Source organism: Sprattus sprattus (assembly GCF_963457725.1).
Source record: "Sprattus sprattus genome assembly, chromosome: 14".
Classification (NCBI taxonomy): domain Eukaryota; kingdom Metazoa; phylum Chordata; class Actinopteri; order Clupeiformes; family Clupeidae; genus Sprattus; species Sprattus sprattus.
The window spans coordinates 10,732,568-10,752,426 of NC_137912.1; the positions used below are offsets into that span (position 1 = coordinate 10,732,568).

General features: G+C 43.7%; 1 protein-coding gene across 2 annotated transcripts; it reads right to left on the reverse strand.

The window, feature by feature from the left end:
• Window positions 1–8,476: 8,476 nt before the first annotated feature.
• Window positions 8,477–19,105, reverse strand: rcan1b (regulator of calcineurin 1b). Of its 2 annotated transcripts, none has more exons than XM_080850889.1 (4): window positions 18,536–19,105; window positions 10,877–11,050; window positions 10,025–10,184; window positions 8,477–9,612 (listed from the first exon to the last, which is right to left on the reverse strand). In XM_080850889.1, exons 1-4 carry the CDS (start codon window positions 18,647–18,649, stop codon window positions 9,431–9,433), a joined length of 630 nt encoding a protein of 209 aa, XP_080707015.1. In that variant the 5' UTR covers window positions 18,650–19,105; the 3' UTR covers window positions 8,477–9,430. The 2 variants fall into 2 exon arrangements, with proteins under 2 accessions (XP_080707015.1, XP_080707016.1); XM_080850890.1 differs by lacking the exon at window positions 18,536–19,105 and adding an exon at window positions 11,485–11,783.
• Window positions 19,106–19,859: the final 754 nt, after the last annotated feature.

Genomic DNA, 19,859 nt, shown 5'->3' on the forward strand with positions numbered 1-19,859 from the left:
ATCATGGAGTTTTAGCATTTGCAATCCACTCTTTGGACAATGGGGTCAGGCTGGCAGGTAAAGGTTTTTCAAACGCTTCTGTGTGCTTGTAGTGTTTCTGTGTCCTTTCACCTCTCTGTGACCACAGAATCATGGAGGGAGACGGTTGACCAGCAAGCTGAACATCCCATTGAGCACATGGCTCAGAACCCTGAAGCACAGGCACTCCCAGAGAAGGACCCCATGTTTGAGAGGAAAAGCCAGCTGGTGCAGTCACGAGGAGATGTTAAAGCCAAAGCTCCCTTGAGGGAAAAACCTTTTGTGGCACAGACTCCCAAAATGCCAGAGACTCTTCAGATGGATGATCCTACTATTCACAGAGGAGTACAAGTACCCCAGAGACCACTGATGATGGACCTTCCAAAGGAGGTCATGTTTGCTGGGCGGGGAAATCAGCCTGGTGGGTCCTCTAAAGATCAACGACATCCTACTACCACAGCTACCCAGAGACCACGACCTCATGCTTCCCAAAGACAACTGAATGATCGTCTTGTTCAGGTCCCTGTAAATCAAGTCCTCCAGAGACCACTGCAGATGGATCTTCCAATTGGTGTCCCTGTAAATCAAGTCCTCCAGAGACCACTGCAGATGGATCTTCAAATTGGTCTCACAGTTGCTGGGTCAGGGAAACGGCCTCGTTGGTCCTCTCAAGATCCACAACATCCTACCACCACATCTACCCAGAGACCACGACCTTATGAGGTGAATGCTTCCCAAACACAACTGAATAATCGTCTTGTTCAGGTCCCTGTTAAGCAAGTACTGCAGAGACCAATGTCGATGGATCTTCCAATGTTTTCTGGGTCAAGAAACCAGCCTAGTCAATCCTATGAGGGCCCACAACATTCCCAGAAACCACAACCGTCTGAAACGAGTGCTTCCAGACAGCACCCCAGTCAAACTTGGCAACCTTCTCCAGCACAGAGTTCCCAAAGTGTGAAAACTCTTCAGACGGACCATAAGACTGAACTCCGGCAACCCGTGACTCCGCAGTCAGTCACTGCTGTCTGTGGAGAGAAGTTGCTCCAGCTGACTGTGAAGATGGACTTCCTGGGCTCTGGTCACCTTATTAATCCAGCTGACATCACCTTGGGTGGCTGTGCTCCAACTAGGCTGGATGAAGCTCAGCAAGAGCTAGTGTTTGAGACCGCCCTGCATGAGTGTGGAGGCACCGCTCAGGTACCAGCTGGGGTTTGTTGTCTTGTTTGTTCATGCATATCCTGAAGGCCTAAACTGACTGTTCCTCTTTGTCCCTTTTTTATGGCGTAGATGTTTGAGGATGAGGTGGTGTATACCTTCTCATTGATTTACACTGCTCGACCAGTTGGAGCTAGCCCTATTGTGAAGACCAATGATGCTACGGTCAGGATAGACTGCTACTATGCCAGGTAGGTGTACCAATAAGCTCCATCCCAATGCACTTCATCTTTATTTATTTTTTTAATCTCCTGATACTATATTTCACTGAATTCAACAGGTTCCATAATGTGAGTAGCAATGCTTTAAGACCCACATGGACCCCTTACCGATCCTCCCAGCTGTCTGAAGGGAGTTTTGACTTCTCTCTCAGACTTATGACTGGTTGGTTTGTTTTAAAATTGACAATTTTTTCTTGTCCTGATCAACATGGTTCCTATGGCCATCATCCTTCCACTTGCATCTTAATTCTTAACTTTTCTGCAGATGATTGGCAGTATGAGAGGCCCTCCACAAAGTACTTCCTGGGGAACATGATTAAGATTGAGGCCTCAGTCCGGGTGGAGAATCATGTGCCTATGCGAGTTTATGTGGAAAGCTGTGTGGCTGTAGTACAACCAGAAATACAATCCGGCACAAGCTATGTACTCATTGAGAAGCATGGGTAAGAAGAAAAAAAAAAAAAACTCCCTCTACCCATGGGACATGACTGATTTACCTGTATTGCAACTGTTAACCTAGTTTATTGAAAAGTCATCACAAATCGTGTGGCCAAGGGGGCATTGTGTATTATCTCTTTGGTGAACTAGAGACTGTTCTTGGCCCTTCAGGTGTCTGTCTGACTCCAAATTCATGGCTTCCCGCTCCCAGTTCATGCCCAGAAAACGGGATGAAAAGCTGCAGATGGAGATTGAGGCTTTCAGATTTGCAGATGAAAGCAATGATTCGGTAGGCATTATGGCAAATGAAGTATTACATTTGGCTGTTAACAATGTATTGAACTATACCAAAAAATGATTGCGGGCTCCCATTTGATGCTAATTAAAATTATTCATTTTTTTTTTGCTTCTAATCCTATGTTCTTAATTATTCACAGTTCTATATAATTTGCAATCTGCGAGCCATTTCAGCTGCTGGTGCTGCAGTGAGTGGACACAAAGCCTGCCACTATAGCATGGAAAATGACAGGTGTGTGTGTGTCTGTGTCTGTGTGTGTCTGTGTCTGCCTGATCCGTCCCCACCACTCTCCCTCATCTTCAAAATTCCCATCTGCACCGCTGTCTCTGTGTGTATAATCTAGTTTCTGCTCTTAGATGGAACAATGCTGATGGAAATGATGAGCTCTGTAGTTGCTGTAATGCAGAGACGTGTCCCATCAGGATGACCAGAGCTGCTGAAAGTAAGTTTTTCACAGAGGATAATTCTGATTTGAAACTTTCATAACTGTGAAACCAGGACAATTACTTGGTGCTTTCTGTTCTAGATGTAAAGGGGCGTCTGGTGAAGCTTGGACCAATCTCTGTTAAGGAGAAGACTGTTTAAAAGGACAGCTTTCTGAGAAGTGACTATGCTATTCTACTACTGCTTTGTAGTGCTAACAGGACTTATTTATAAATAAACTTCGGGTTAAGGGACCTTGGCCTGAACAGCCGTTTTTCCACTGTGTAGTGCGAAGATTTAAACATATGTAATCCCAGTCAGGATATTTAACATCTGTGCAGAATTACGTTGCATTTAGTGTTTTATTACACTGTTGTCTTTGTGACTGTTGGATTTTCCCTTATAATAAAACTTGATTGATGGAACTTGCTCTGAATCTCATTGGCAGGCTTGAGTTTGAATGAAATATTCAAATTTTGAATTTACACCCTCAAATGGTTCTAGCCTCCAGATTAAATGTATTTGTTGGTAGGCCATCTGCTTTTCTTCCACTTCCATTATGGTGTTTGCATTCAACAGAAGACATGGACACCTCACTGGACACTTCACTTTACTCATCAGTTTTCACCAGTTTATTCGATTGGGCAATGCATCATAAAGTTGCAGTAGTGATTAACCATTACTCCATTGAATTTAGTGAAGCGTTCCTCTTACTGTTCATTTAGTGTTCAGTTGTGTGTGTGCGCTCAACCTCTGCAGTCCTGGCTCTAACAGTCAGTCAATAGGTTACTTCAGGAATACGGAACTGAGGGGTGTAATTTGATTGGCTGTTCAAGACCGATGTTCATAACATTTTGCCAGAATCAAGGACTACCTTGAAGCTCTGAGTGCTGTGCCCCTGTACTAGCTTCCTTGACCCTCATGACAATTACACAGAATCAATACATGGTCTGCAAAGGTGTATGTGTGAGCCTCATTTTCCAGAGGTAGAATAAACCAATATAGTGCAACTAACACACATTTGTACACTTTTCAGTCAATCCTCTGAGTGTCTAAGTGCTTTCCGACTTTCCATAATTCCCACCTCTACATAAATAACCTAAACCACTAGACCCTCATATACGTGCAATGCATTCAGGAATATTGTATAGGTAGGCTTCTCTGTGCATTTTAAATGTCTGACTTCACGCTGGTGAGCTGTAGTTTACTTTTAAACTAACTCTGATGGGCATAATGCTTCCCAGGCAGTTTACACAGTAGGCCTTCTATCCTTATTAGAAATGGTTTGAAGATGGTTAAAGTCAAGTGGTTTAAAATACTGCTATGGTTTACACTTCCCTTGTGGTCTCGAGTATTTATAGGGTGCAACTGCCCTGGGCATGTACCCGGTATGTTCCCCCAACTCATTGGTTCCTGCATTCAGTGCGTAGCACCCATTATCAGCTATTGGTCAGACTCCACATTAGAAACGCCCCCTTCGCCATTAAATTAGAACGCCATTCGAGCTGACTGAAGAATCGACTCCCAAATTGTGCAGGTTGTAGCAAATCGCGGAAGCTACATCAACAAGGCAAGATGGTGAACTGGAAGGTACGTAAACTTATTTCTAAATGATTTCCCTTTACATTCCATCGTAAGGAAAAATGTTTTGACGTAATGCATCCCTGTGAGGGTATGACCCAGGCGGCGTGAAGCTTAGGAAGTTAGCGATATGATTTTACTGGGACTGAAGTGGATGTAGATACTCGGGAAGAAAATCAACAGTCCCATTAACGTGACACAGGACTTGCCTCGATAGGCCTGTACATGGCAAACGCTGTCACTATGAGCAAAGACTTTTTGATCAAGTCTCAGATCAAAACTTCGAGTTGTTCAGAGACGGGGTCTTTATGTAGTTATAAGTAGGACATATCTTATCTCGTTTGTGCAAACTAAAACCACATGCGACTGAACAAATGTCTGTGTCCATGAGTGACGTTGACAGAGGACAGACGTGTCTCTACAGCTGCTGTCCCCCCCCAACCCCCACTAGTCTCAACTGTTCTAGACACTTCTAGAAGGGGCACAAGATGCTGGGGGTAGCTGTATCTCCCTATGCCCAATGCCACATTACCACATAATAAACAACATGTTGTAATGTTTGTGCAATGGCTCCTTAAACCACATCCTTTTAACTCTCATTCCCTCTAGTACACACACATTATCTTTAACTTTCTGCAAGATTGCAATTATACTTATTGAGAACCCTCACACTTGGCTTCGTGGCCATAACATGTCATTATTTAACCTCATCTGCCCTTCTGTTCATGCTCTCTTAGGCTTTGGACAATATGCCTCTGCTATTTTACATCTTGGCAGCTAAGACCGTACTCTTGTGTCTGCTGTTTGCTGCGGCAAAGACGTGGCAGACCAGAAGAGTAGAGGCGGCCTTGAAGAAACAAAACGAGGAAAAGCGCATACTGGCAGAGCAGACACAATCACTCCTTAATAGCCTTGATAGCAAAAAGGATGATTGACAGCGGGGAACTGGCTAAGATATGCGGTGGGAAACATTGTTGTTGTTGTTGTTGTTGTTGTTGTTGAGTACCTATGGTGTGTGTGTGTGTGTGTGTTGGGGGAGGGGTTGGCTAAATAATGAAAAGGGGTGAGTAGAGGTGAAGCCCAATTCATGGTCGTCCGTTTACGAATACACATAGAGCCCTCTCCGTTGTGGCAAACCCTGTCCGAGCACCTCTCCCTGGCCTGGCATGCACCTCTCAAATGTTTAAACTATCCGTCTCCGTCAATACGTCGCTGTTTCCCTTATGGATAGTAGTATGCCAACATTATATAACTGGCTCAGACACCTTGCAAATCCCCTCAGACGTATTTTTCAGTTAAAAAACAAACAAGGTTTTTACATTGCACAGTGTCTATTTCTTGGTAACTTTTAAAAAATCTAAGCAAAAAAATTAAAAAATCAATGACAACGAGACTTGTGAGGCAACTGCGTGAGTAATGCGTAGAAATATATTTCGGCCTTAAATGGTGATGGAACACATGGTTTGTAACAAGAGTAGGGTGGATCCTTAAATATTTCCACCAGTGTTTCACCTGTGACAGATTATGGGTCATCTGCAAGAGAAAGAAAAGTCCACGCAGAAGGTTGTTTTTAAGAGTGAGATTTTGGAGAGAATGATTAAAAGATTGAACCATGAGCTCAAGGGGAGAGGGTGATGTGAGGGGGTGATTTGGCATGTGATGTAAACAAGAAAAAACTTTTTTGGTCGTTTGGTGAAAGATGGACATCATTGCCTTCAGAGGTGTGCCCAAAGAAGGCCACATTCTCACAACTCATACAGTGAACAGAGTTGTGAATTATCCACGCTTGATTTTTTTATTTCTGTCCTGTTGTTGTAATATAGACTATTCACCAAGCACACTCACTGACAAACAGTGTGTACTTTTCATTTGAAGGTGGAAATAAGTCTGTATTCATTCAGTTTATATGAGTTGTCTAATACAAATATACTCACCATGTCAAGTGTGCAAAAGGTTTATTTAGGTAACATTTCACTTAATACTCTTCTTACTCAACAGTATGTTCATCGACGGAAACCGTGACGATATTTATTTAAATTGCATTGTTTTCACACTTAAGATATTTTTGTTATAACTGGTCTGGGAGTGATTGAGTGTCAGTTAGAGCTCGCGTTGTTGTAGCAACCCATCATGACAAAGTACTTGGCATGTATCATTTTTAGCTAGAGTATTCTGTTATACTCCTGAAAGCATCCTACCTTGTATTTGCCAGTATTCCCACAGAATATTTACTGAATTTTAAACAATGTAATAATCCAGTCCATCTGTGATGTTTTATATGCATAAATAATGTCTTTTACTGTATCCACTTTACTGCATGACCTGTATTAATTGTACTTTTCTACCTCATTCACTTGATTTCACTTGTTACCACCAGTATACTTAAACCTGCACTTTATATACTTATCCTACCTCACTTCTACCTCAATTGCTGCTAGTCTCAATTCTGTTTATATTACAATTATGTGTCATATTCTAACTCTAACTGTACATATCATATTAATTCACTTATTCCACTTTACATTTGCACATACTCTACACTTTTATTGCTATTTTGCACTTCTGGTTGGATGCTAAACTGCATTTCGTTGTCTCAGTACTTGTACTCTGTGCAATGACAATAAAGTTGAATCTAATGTTATGTTTTCCTTTTTAACAGGTGATTGACGAAGTCATGATGATGAGTGGTCCACCCCTAAGTACAGGGGAGAAGTCTTAACTGACTGATATCTATCAGATTGATTGATCAGATTGATCGATCCATTGTACCAACTGTTCTGTGTCCCAGGGCAGAGTGCCATCAGAGAAGGCTGACTTTTGTATACAAATAATGATAATGGTTAATTTATTATTGCTCGTTTGTAAATAAAAAGCTTTTTTCTACTTGTTGTTCTTTCACACATTGGTGTTTCATGGGTTCAGTTCTTTTAGCGTAGTGTTGACAAGACTGCAGCTATCCCTTTTATTCAAGGGGAGCCAAAGATAGACTTTTGTTGGACTGTCATTTTCAAATCTTGATTGACCAGTTCAACTCAATTTTGGTTTGAAAAAATATGAAGTATTATTTTTTATTTTTACCCTTTGTTTTGAATAGGCCTTAACACTACTTCATCAAATCATCTTGAAATGAAAATGGATGATGGGTGTCACTTAACTGCTACTTAAGTGAGATAAGTCCTGAATTATGGTTTGATAATGGCAGTATTAGATTTACACCACAAGGTGTCAGTATTGCTTTTGGATCATTTCTGTGTCCATACGACTTCACTGAGGGAGAGAGAGATGTTTGATAGAGATCTCAGCCATTGGGTGTGTAGAATGTAACCTGCTGATCAGCTGGTTTGTAGGGATTGGACATATTCTGAGCACCTTTAATCTGGGGCACTCTTCCACTGCCTTTCCTATACCACCTGATGATGTAGGCAGGGCAGGTAAACAGTATTGAAGTCCCCTGCATTCTCTTTCTGCACACAGTAGAGTTGAACAAAGAATACAATATTACCCCTAAACTCAATTGGCATAGTTTTTCCTTTACAGTTTGAATTAAGACTTATATTTTACTGATCGTTATTGATTTTTAAATGAACTGGATCAAATTTGATATCATTCTTCCCTAAGGTCACCTCTAAGCTTAAAATGAACGCCATCCTAACCTCTCTGGTATGAAATCCTTACTCTTGTATGCCTTCATTTTGGAAAAACTCAAATAGTGCATTTAGGTTGATACAATTTAGGTTTGAAGTCCAAATCCTTTTGATTCGAACACGTGATCACTTTTGGAAAAACAAGGTTTGAAAAACTTGCCCTGGTTGCTCATTTTTTACCTAAAATCTCAAAGGACAACAGTTGATTTAGATATTTCCCTTTTGAATACACTGTGTAGTAGATCAGTACAACCACAACATGATTTGCATGTGTTATTGCCTTATTCATATCACATCTTACATAACAGGAATTGCAACAATTTTGTCCACCAAACTAGAATGGACCATCTTAGTTGCCAAACATTGTGTAATGTGCCAAACACTGAAGACTTGCTGGAGGCTTGACTGTGCCAGCTATGTGAAATTCAGAAAGAAAGATAACTTGTTTGTAGGTGATTTATAGACAAAAAGGAAAAGGGTGAGTTTTGCCAGTCCTCTCTGCTCTATGGTTCAGTTGAGACAAATGTTTGTAACAAATGTTGATTTTGGGCATCTATTTTAATGTTATGGTCCAACTACACAATGAATCAAAATCACCCCACAACACATTCTTTGGTATAGATAATTTTATTTAGGTTGAAACCCAATGCTTACGAGCAAGATGTCTTTATTCAAAATGAAGTTCCTAGCACATCAAAAAGAGCTACATAATGCCGTTCTTACCACTTATGTAAAATGAACCCACCATTAATTCAACATTGCCAAGTATACTATTGTACTCCCATCAGGTTTGGGAGGACAAGGCTTGATGAATCACCTATTCATCTCCTATCTATTTGTGCGCAGTTCTAGCTATTTGAGTTGTCTAAGTAGCGTAGTATAGGTTAAGGCTTCCCTCTTAAAGTGCACCATGCTTTTAGACTCACACAAGTCTGTGGTAGTCTCGACAAGACAGAACCACTGAGACTCTTTCGGAGACGACAACACAGAGCTACGTTGAGTCAGAGATGATAAAGTAGTTTTTTTTAGTTTTTTTTTTTACATTACAGACGACACAAAGATCATAGTGGCAAATACGGCAAGCCTCCTCATAACCATGAGAGGCTGTACAATGCAAGAGACAATCATCCATGGAACACAAAGACAGTATTCTACACCAGTTAACACAACCGCTCATACACCTGTCGGAGCGCAGAGCTGTAATCAGCACAGGAGAAAGGCATTGTGCCCCAGACCAACAGCTTTTACAGTCCCGCCTCCTCCCTCTCACTGTTGTCCTGGTTCACAAACAAATCAAAGACAAAAAAAAAAGAGACAACATCTGTTGTGTTTTTTTTTTTTAAACAAACAAACAGTTACGACGTTATGACCATATCCCAGATGCAACGGATCTCCGGTCCTCTGCGTATGCTAGAGGGAGATGGAAAACAAAAAGCATGTTTTTGAGATGAGGAAGTGCTGCTGGCGTCTCTGCTCTGATGTGTGTAGGCAGGCTGTCGCACTTCAGCGCCCCCTGGTGTTTGGGATGACAAAGACTGCAACTTCCGGGCCACCGCCTCAGGCTTAAAAAAAAAACTCCCGGAGCCAGCTCACTGTGTGACGGTGTCGGTGAAGTCTGGGCGGCGGGTCTGGATGATTTTGGGGCGGGGGCGTTTCCCTCCCTCGCCGTCGGCTTCGCCTTCGCCCTCAGAGCTGTCCTGCTCGGCCTCGCACACGTGGACAATCACGGCAGGGGTGGTGGGGGTGCCGGTGTGGAGCTCATACGGCTCCCCTTCAACAAAGAGGAGAAGAAAGTGAGAACGCCTGCCTAGGTCTGCACGGGTGTGAGCATGTCTGTGCGGGTGTGAGGGTGGTTGTCAAGCCGTGTTAATCCATATGTAACTGCAGTGAACGTCATGTGCTTGTGTGTGAGTGTGTGTGTGAGAGTGTGTGTGTGTGTGTGTGTGAGTGTGTGTTTGTGTGTGTGTGTGTGTGTGTGTGTGTGTGTGTGTGTGTTTGTGAGACAGAGAGACAGAGAGTAAACATAAATCTCTATTTTTGTGTGTGCTGTGCTCCCAGAGTTATGTTTGTTATGAGTTATGTGTGCATGAGAATGTGTGCGTCTGTCACAGAGAGTCAGTCACATACATATGGGCGCAGTCAATAGGGGTGTGGACATGTTGGTAATAAACACACTGAAGTACCTGGCCCTAGTTTGGACATGGCACTCAGCAGGTCGTAGTTGATGAGGGGCTGGGCGTCTGGAGCCTGCTGCCAGCCCACTGGAGGAGACGCTGGGGGGGAGATGAGGAACTGCTTCTCTGGTTTGGGAGGATGCAGGCTGGGGCTGCCGATGAGCACTGACTGCACAGAGAGAGAAAGAGAGAGAGAGAGAGAGAGAGAGAGAGAGAGAGTGGATGGAGAGAGACAGAGAAATAGAATTTTAAATACCACTGATCCTACGGTTAAGGCAGTTATTATGTGCAGGGAAAGAGATAAAGAGAGAGAGAGATAGAGAGAGAGAGAGATAGAGAGATAGAGAGAGAGAACGAGAGAGAGACGGTTGGAAAGGGGAGAAGGAAAGAGAGATGGAGGTGAAAGAGACAGAATGACGATGGAAGTAGATGGTCCATGAGGGGCCACTCCAAGAATAAGGAGATGGATGGGGTGAGACAGAGAGGGGCACAGAACAGAATAAGGAGATGGATGAGTGAGACAGAGAGAGGCACAGAGAAGCATATGAATTATATCCACCAGGAGTATGAACCACCTCATGAAGCGTTACACTTGAGGCAAATGAGATGTGAAATTGAGAGCTCTCTTTATAGGATTACTGCAGGGGCCTTTGTATGAAGTTGTACAGGTGTGTGTATGTGTGTGTGTGTGCTTAGGCACAGAAGAATGTGTACACATATAAGTGAGCTTTACTAGTTTGTTAGAGGTCCAAAGGAATGCACACACATCACTATGTGTAGTGAATATTTCGAAGGCAGAGTCCAATTTTGTGTGTGTGTATGTGTGTGTGTCCCATTCTCATATGTTTGACCTGTCCGCACCTGAGCGAAGTACAGACGCATCTCTTTTCCGTTGAAGACGCTCTTGTGCAGCTTCTCACGAGCCTCTGCCGCGGCTAGGGCCTCTGTGAAGTTGACGCGCACACGCCGGAAACTCTTGAAGAACTGGAACGTTGTGCCGGCATCGAAGGCCAGGAACAGGGCTTCAAATTGAGCCTGGATATCCATAACAGTCACACACACACACAGAGACACACACACACACACACACACACACACACACACACACACACACACACACACGAGGGACAGACAGAAGGGAGAGAAATGAACATCTTAATCAGTAATCTACCCCTGATTATTGCTGATCGTCAGAGGCGGTTGATGTCTATAAATGTCACCACCAAATAACCCTGGGTGTTGGTTCTACAAACAATCTGGAGGAGCCACACCAAACTTCACCAAACATTTACAGCACCGTCGATTTAAATCTATAAGTGTGGTTACATTACATGGCAGTTCTGGCATTATGCAAGAACTGGCAACGTGAGCACAAAGCTCAGCTTTAATCAGAACACAGTCCTGTGTGCCAACATCACACAAACACAGGCCCTCTTTCCATTGCTTTCCAGTCACCTACGGATCCTTACCCGGACTTCAGGTCGGATGAACACTTCCTGATCCACAAGTGCCGCTACCAGGCAGAACCGGTTACACTTTGTCATTTTCAAATGCATGACGGGAAAAAAGGCAGGATGGCGCCAACCAATGAAATCAAAGCCGTGCGTGGAGAGGGCTCGTTTCACAAACGCACAGTAAAACCGAGGAAAAGAAAAAAATCAGTGCTTCTTTGTATCCTTTCTTCTTCTACTCTCTCCTTTAAAGCATGTGCACACCAGAGCAAACTGACCTCAACAAACGCACACAGACGAGGCCCAATCCAACTACCGTTCACACTGCCACGTTAAAAAAAGCCGGCTTCCTGTTTGCCAGAAGAGATCCAGTCTGTGTCCTCTACCTTGTCCGCTCCTAAAAATCAAGCCCCAGCAACTCAAGCAGGTGTATTTCAAAACTCTCTAGGCGTGAGACACAAACAGTCCTCTCCTGAGCTTTCACTCTGTCTGTAAGATAGAGAGGCTCCAGTTCCCCCCCAGCTTATAAGAGGGCAGTCACGGGCCAGTACCGCCCACTTCACTCCTTTCTCTATTCCTCTCTCTCTCACACACACACACATACTCTCTCACACACACACACACTCTCTCTCTCACACGCACACACATACTCTAACACTCTCAGGGCATGGGAGGTGTGTCTTTTACCTTCCAACTCTTGCATTGCTCCCTCCGTCCCTCCCCCTCTCCCTCTCGAGCTGACTAATCCCTCGCTCACACAGAAAGCAAAGGGACTGGAAACTAATGACATCACCCTCTGAAAGCCTGGCTGTCCACCTGTTAATCCTCTCTCTCTCTCTCTCTCCCTCCCTCTCTCTCTTTCTCTCTCTCTCCCTGCCTCCCTTTCTCTCTCTCTCTGTCCTGCTCTCATTCTTTCCCATACTCTCTATTTCGGTCACTCTCTCTGTCCTGTTCCCTGCTCTCTCATTCTCATCCTCTGACCACTGCTTCCCACTGACTGACATTGGTTGCGTTTGGTTAGCTAATGATATATGGCCCACTTTGTCCTAATTCTCCCTTTGGTCATACATATTACCCCCCCTCTGCCTCCTTCCCTGTCTTGCCCCTTCTGAGTGACTGAGTGAGTGAGTGAGTGAGTAGTGAGTGAGTGAGTGAGTGGGTGAGTAGTGAGTGAGTGAGTTGTGAGTAGTGAGTGAGTAGTGTATGAATAGGTTGTGAGCTGTGCGCTCAGGTGTATTTTTGTGAGGCAATGACGTGTGAGCTCCACCTCCTACCAGAGGCGGCATAGGGCTCTCAGTAGGACACTGACACAGCACTGATAAGCTGCTGGAACACACACACACACACACACACACAAACACACACACACACACACACACTCTCTCTTTCTCTCCCTCTCTCAACCCCCACCCCCTGCCCACCCCACAAACACACACACGACTGTGGTGTTAATATGTACAGTATGTGGCATCAAGGACAGCAACTGTACGTGTATTTACTTGTGTGGGTATATATACTGCATATAGATATTACCAGCGTGAGTGTGTGTGTGTGTGTGTGTGTGTGTGTGTGTGTGTATGTGTGTGTGTGAGTGTGTGTGTGTGTGTTTGCATGTATGTTCAGTGTGTGTGTATGTGTCTCTGAGGACAGTGCCAGTGCTGAGATCCCTCCTCCTTTTCCTCCTGCACCCCCCTCCCCCCATGAGGGGATGGAAACATGAAAATATGAAACCAAAATAAAGAGGTGGAAAAATGCAGGGCGGAAAACACAGGTGTGTTATGCAAAGCAGGGTGGCGATGAGGAGAAGACAAACAAAGATCTGCAGATATTTAACCTCCTGACTCAGCCCTTCACGCTACAAACAACCATACACACACACACACACACACACACACACACACACACACACACACACACACACACACACACACACACACACACACACACACACACACACACACGCACACAATATACATTAAAATAATACAATTTCATTATGAAGCCTGCTGTATTATCTGCAGGGATTTATTGCTGGTAAGCTGCAGGTTACATTCAATGCCAATATTAAAACCAAAAAAAGACTCGATTGCCAAAGACAAATAAACTGCCTACAGTTTCTCAAGGGTAAGCTGCAGCACTAGCGCTACCAACCATCAGAGGACATACACACCGTTGTTGAAAATAAATAAATTACATAACACCACTTACCCAGCACACATTCTACTGGAGTACAGGGAGGACTAAGAGGCTGGGCCACAGTAGTCCATCTGTGCATGGAAAGATATGTGTGCCCTGGCTATGATCATCGCCCTCACCCCTTCACACATCAAAGCAGGACAGGGAACAAAGCCATTTACAGTTCACATAGGCTACAACGCAATACACGCAATGCATGCAGGCGCCGTACAGTCACACACACACACACACACAAACACACACACCCACATTTGATATTTGAGGACTCAAAGAAATGTGACGCACAAGTGTGAACAGATGCTGAAGATCAGATATACACACACACACACCTGTCCATACACTGCTCAACATTGTTTACAATCTTGAAATGCATTTAAACACACATGCTCTCTCAATTTCCGTCTGCCTTGAAATTGTACCATACACAAACACGCACACACACACACACACACACACAAACAAACACATCCTGTTCAGGAGTGTTCTGCAGAGCAGGTTTCTGTCTGAGTCACAGAGCCACTAACACTGGTAATATTTTCCGTTTGGTAACCAGGCCTCGGGTGTAGAGTTACCCGAGAATGGTAATAAATGGCCAGCAGCTCCCTGCCTGCATTTGACCATCTTTGTGGAGTCTCCGTTTCTCAGCGTGCAGATTACACTGATAAGTCCCGACTGCCAGGGCTCTGGAGTGCTCTCCTGTATGTCCTCCTGACTACCGTGCATTCATTCATTCACTGGCGCACTGACCTGTGTGGGAGCCTTTCGGTGGCCACTGCTCGGTTTCATGATCAGATGTCAACGCGTCATCAACATGACTTATCATTTGTCACGTCATTCCATGCTGAGAGACCTGCTATGAGAATGACACCATAACAGCGCTATCTGTTATACACCCTGAGGTCAAATACATGCTACGGCAAGTCTGTGTTTTGCTATGACTGTTACAAAATGTATGCCATAATAAACCTTTTAAGAAACTCACCCATCCCACAAAGCAATGCTTGGCTTTGTATCCATGTATATTTTGTATCTAGGTATCTCAGCAATGCTTTCAAAAGCACATTCAATCTCCTATTAAACCCTAACTTCAATCCAGTACAATACTGTCAATGCAATTATGCCTGAAGTCTGACACCACAGGCGTAATACCATGTACAATTTGGTATTAGAAGAAACAGGTCAGGTGCCAGGTCAGGCCCTTATGGAACGTCATTAGCCCCTTCAAGAGGATCTGATTTGTGCACCCTGTGTGAACCATTTCTGTGGTTTATTGTGAAGGCTGTTGTGCAACTCTTTAGAACAATATCAAAAAATAAGAAAGGCTTTCTATGCACCCCTACTATTAGCATAATCTATTCTTCTCCTCATAACAAATACTTTCATTGAGAGCCTCAGCAGTGAGACCAACCGGTGGGACACTTTTGGAACCGAAAATGGGGTTCCGACAGGGTTGAATGGACAACGTCCTTTAACTCAGACCGCATACCCATTCTATAGTAACCCCCTACGTCCAGCTGGGTTGTCTTGGAGGCAAGCCACTCGCCCCTGGGTGCCTTAACCAGTCAGCCTGGCTGATGGAAAAAAGTACAAGTTGAAAAAAGAAAAAGAAAAGCCCTCGCCAAATGCATGACTACTCAGAAGAATGTTATGTACACAGAACCATGCATGACTTGCTTTTCCATGGCTGGGGCGTCGTGAGGAGATTAAGGCTCTTGAGCGGTGCCAGGCAGGAAGCAAACACAGCACGCTTCCTGCTAGTCGGTGCAGACACAGCTCTCCAGGCCTGAGGGCCATGGCCAATCATGAACATGAATGAGAAGTGTGTGTGTGTGTGTGTGTGTGTGCCCTGTGAACGCATAGCAGAATGAGTAACACATATGAAGGAAGTGGGATTTACTGGGATTGAGAGAAAGAGTGAGAGACAGACAGAGAAAGAGAAGGAAACAGAGAGAGAGAGAGAAAGATAAAGAGAGAGACAAAAATGATGTGTACGTGTGTTAGGAGTATATGCATGTGTCTTAGTCTGGCCGCCTGTCATGCACAGAACCAGGCATTTGTAGAAACAGATGCATATTTTCCATAGATTGTTGAGAAAATGACATGGCAAGCATGACAGATGAGGCATCTGATGATGAATACCTCAATGTATGTAGGCCTCTGATGACTGTGTGTTATAACAACTGACCACTTTACTCCATATGGACCATTTGTGGTCTTTGAGGCCAAAATATTTACATTGATATGGGAGACACACTCAAGATGCTAAGACGCCCATGGATCCAACCTATATCAGATTTGGAAAGACATTAGTATATAGGTCATCTACAACCCAATCCTACGCCTCCCCTTCAGTTGTCAAAGCTGAGAGCTGCCATTTTAAAGCAGACTCCATACTAAATATTGTATGAGAACAAACAGGTGTTATACACTACAGCCAGCAACCTAATAACACGGTGATGTCAGCTAACAGGCACAAACTCAGATCAGTTTCCCATTATCACCGGCCAAGAATGACCCTTCACTAACACCACAGCAACTGAGCAGGTGTAACAGCAACAAGGCCGCTAACACACACACACACACACACACACACACACACACACACACACACACACACACACAACCACACACACACAACCACACACACACACACTCACACAACCTTATGTGCCAGAAGCACTTTGAGCTGCTCTTGACTGACTGTCTCTTCTTGTCACTGTTCTTTTGTTACCACGGCAACATTAACTGACATGTAGCCCCTGTTAGCTAATACATTTTCCATTGTGCCGAATGGAACCTTACAATAGCTTGACTGATTCTGTCAAACAGAGGGGCCAAACCCTCCTGCTAAGAGATCTGCATTAGCTTATATGATTAACCTACAAAGATTTTATCTCAGAAAACCTATAAGGAAAGGTGGTCTACATGCTGACAAGTGTCAGAATGACTTGTCAGACAGTCATGATGAAAGATATTTCTATTATTCGGTCCTAAACTTTGTTCCGGAGTGACACAAACTTCACTGTGAGAAACCTGACCAGACTACAAACAGAAACCCTTGGACCTCTCACACAACTCTCAACACAAATATGGGAGATTTTCCATTTCACATGGAGGTCAAAGACATGTCTGTGGGTGGTGCTGCTGGCCCGCATGGTTTCTCTTTTGAGGTATAAAAGGTCAAGCCAGTTCATATCTGCCCTGCCCTGCTCTGCCATTCACTCAGCACTGAAGTAAGTTAGCCTACTGGGTCACATATTTCCGAAATGAAACACTTTCCAACCCACGTTAGGAATCATTGGAGGGCAGTTTTCCATGCTGGTGTGTTTATCTTTTGTAAACCAAAGAATGCGTTTGCGAGTGTTGCCTAAAGGGATTGGAGTGAGGTGGTGTGTTTTAGGCCGGCCGTGCAACACAGCAGGACCGCAGCACGGGAGAGCGCGAACAGGTCTCATTGTCCGAAAGGTTGTACAATAACTGCCTAGACATTACGCTAAATCCAGAATGCAGAGCTAAGAGAGGGACACAGAGATGGGAGTAAGTCCCATACATGCAAGTCTCAAGTCAGTCACAAGTCTTAGCCCTCAAGTCTCAAGTAAGTCCAAGTCGTCAGTAAGGAGGATCAAGCAAGTCAAGTCCAAGCACAGCTTTAGTCAAGCAAGTCAAGTCAAGTCTCATCATCAAGCAAGTCAAGTCAAGTCATTATCAAATTCGTTTTTTTCAAATGTCTGGGATGCAAACGCAAAAAAAGTTTTGATTTGTATAACCTCATTAGAGGCGTGCATGCATCGATATTTAGCAAATACGTCAGTTCTGGTGTTACAGCTAGCTAGCGCTGCGAGAATAGCAGCTACTTTTCACCAGATTTGCAATTTCAGATATATATTTTTTAAAGTAAAAAAAATCATCAATAGCAAAAATGTTATCAAGCCACTAGCCTACTAGTAGTCTCACTAATGTCAGCAGCCAAGTATCAAAATAACAATCAAGGACGTCAATCCATCTAGGTTTGCAACATGTTGCTCACCTTTCTTTATGTGCTGTCCTGAAATGTCGGATGAAATTCGACGTGGTGCTTGGCAAATCCGTAATTTTGACATTGCAGATTTTGCATGTCGCTCCTCTTTTATTTTGTGTTGTTGAGTAATCTTTATAACCAAAATGTATTATTTTCGGGATGTTGGTCGGAGCGCCTTCCATCTCTGCTGATCACTCACTAGACTCATGCAGGCATGGCTTGTCGCGTTGCGTGGAAGAGGGGTTGCCAGGCTGCAGGTCAGGAGCACTCGCGCACAATAAAACAATGTTCATCTAATATTTTTTTTTTTTTTTTTTAATTATTTAAAATATTTAACAAGACTGCAATGACTTGGCAAGTCACATGACTCAAGTCAAGTCAAGTCACAAGTCAGGAAGGGGCAAGTCAAAGTCAAGTCAAGTCTTTCATTAGTGTTGGTCAAGCAAGTCACAAGTCACAAAACTGGCGACTCGAGTCAGACTCGAGTCAAGTCTTCGACTCGAGTCCCCCCATCTCTGGAGGGACACTTCAAATGGGGTATATGAATTAAATGCAGATAAAGTATTAAGACATCAATGTTAGCTAAGGTGAGGCATGCCCGTGAAAATGGAAGCTTCAAAAAGGCTATATGTCTTTTCATTCATTCGACAATTGCACTGGACCAGTGAAGAGACCGAGTCCTGCACTCGAGAAAGCCCCTCCTCAGTATGATAGCTCACAGGCTAATGCAGACCGAAGTAGCCTAGTTCATAAATACGGGCGAAAGGCATCCACAAAACATAATCATTGCTGGTGCATACAATCAGGAGCATGGACATGATATTAATATTTGTTCTGCTTGTGTCGTTTATTTACCTTCAAATGGTCGTCAATGAAGACATCCTCCAGTACTTTACATGCAATAAGCGCGTTGGGAAGGTCGGTAAGCTCTACCGCAGCCTCCCCTGCTCTGTTTTCCGATTGCTGCATTATTGGCGAACAAACAATCACTCCTTGATGCTATCCCGCTCTCGAACGTATAAACAAGCTGATTAAATAATGATTACAGACGGGAGTTAGTTGCCATCACCGAACCTACGCAACAGGGCAGCTGCTGACGCGGGACAGCTAAACACCAGTAGTAGCATACCGGTCACCGTGAAGTACACTAAATAAGGTCAACCCGTTTGTAATGTGACATATTATCATTACTTGTCCGCGACAAGGTAGGCTACAGCAATACTCTATGGTTGCCTCCAGAAGATGACGTTTTTGTTTTGACAGGCGGTGTCAGAGACGAAGCAGCTGGTGGCTTGCGCTATTCCTGTTTCCGTGGTTTCCGCTGTCAGTTAGCTGTCATAGCGCATGGTACCCTCAATGCAAAGCACCTAGATTTCGCCGGTTTGCTGAGTTTGCGAAGTATGTCCAAAACATTCGCGATAGGCCTATCGCAATCGTACCTGACACACAGTCATTAGGGCATCAGCCTATATAAATAAAGCCAAATATGTAGAGCTGCACTTGGCTATGTTGGCATATGATGCCCCCTTTTGGTGAAAGGGTGAAACACACATCACTGTCAGTCCATTACACTGTACAGAGTACAGTATATTCTGCTGCCACAGGCCACCTTATTCCTCTACTGAAGTCTGCGAAACACAACCTGCCACAACAGCATCTCATCAACAGGTGTTCTCAGAATAAAGGTAGATTTTTTTTACATAGCGAAAATGAGAAAATTATCTCAGGCTCTGTATACAAACCTACCCCAAATTAATTAATTATTTGACATTGGCCTACAATTGATTTTATAACTATCAGGCCAAAACTGATCTGTAATCCGTGTGCCTGTTCAAATATAAAGAATGGCTATTGCTGAGTTCTGCTAATGCTACGCTCTCATCAAAACACAATATTGAGTTTTTCTAATGCTGGAGTCTCATTAAAAAGCCACTGAATTTCATGCTGTGGGAAATAGTGAGTTTTCACTGATGGCAAACTAGGGCTGTAGTGGGGAGAAAAAAACGACTGACTTGAGAATCAAATGATAATTATTGTTGTTGGATGATTTAAAGGAATATTGTGAGTGTATTTAAAGGAATAGATAGATAGATAGATAGATAGATAGATAGATCAAGAGAGAAACACAGGGAGAGAGGGAGGGACAGAGAGTTGAGTATGGGTGAGAGAGGGTGACTCT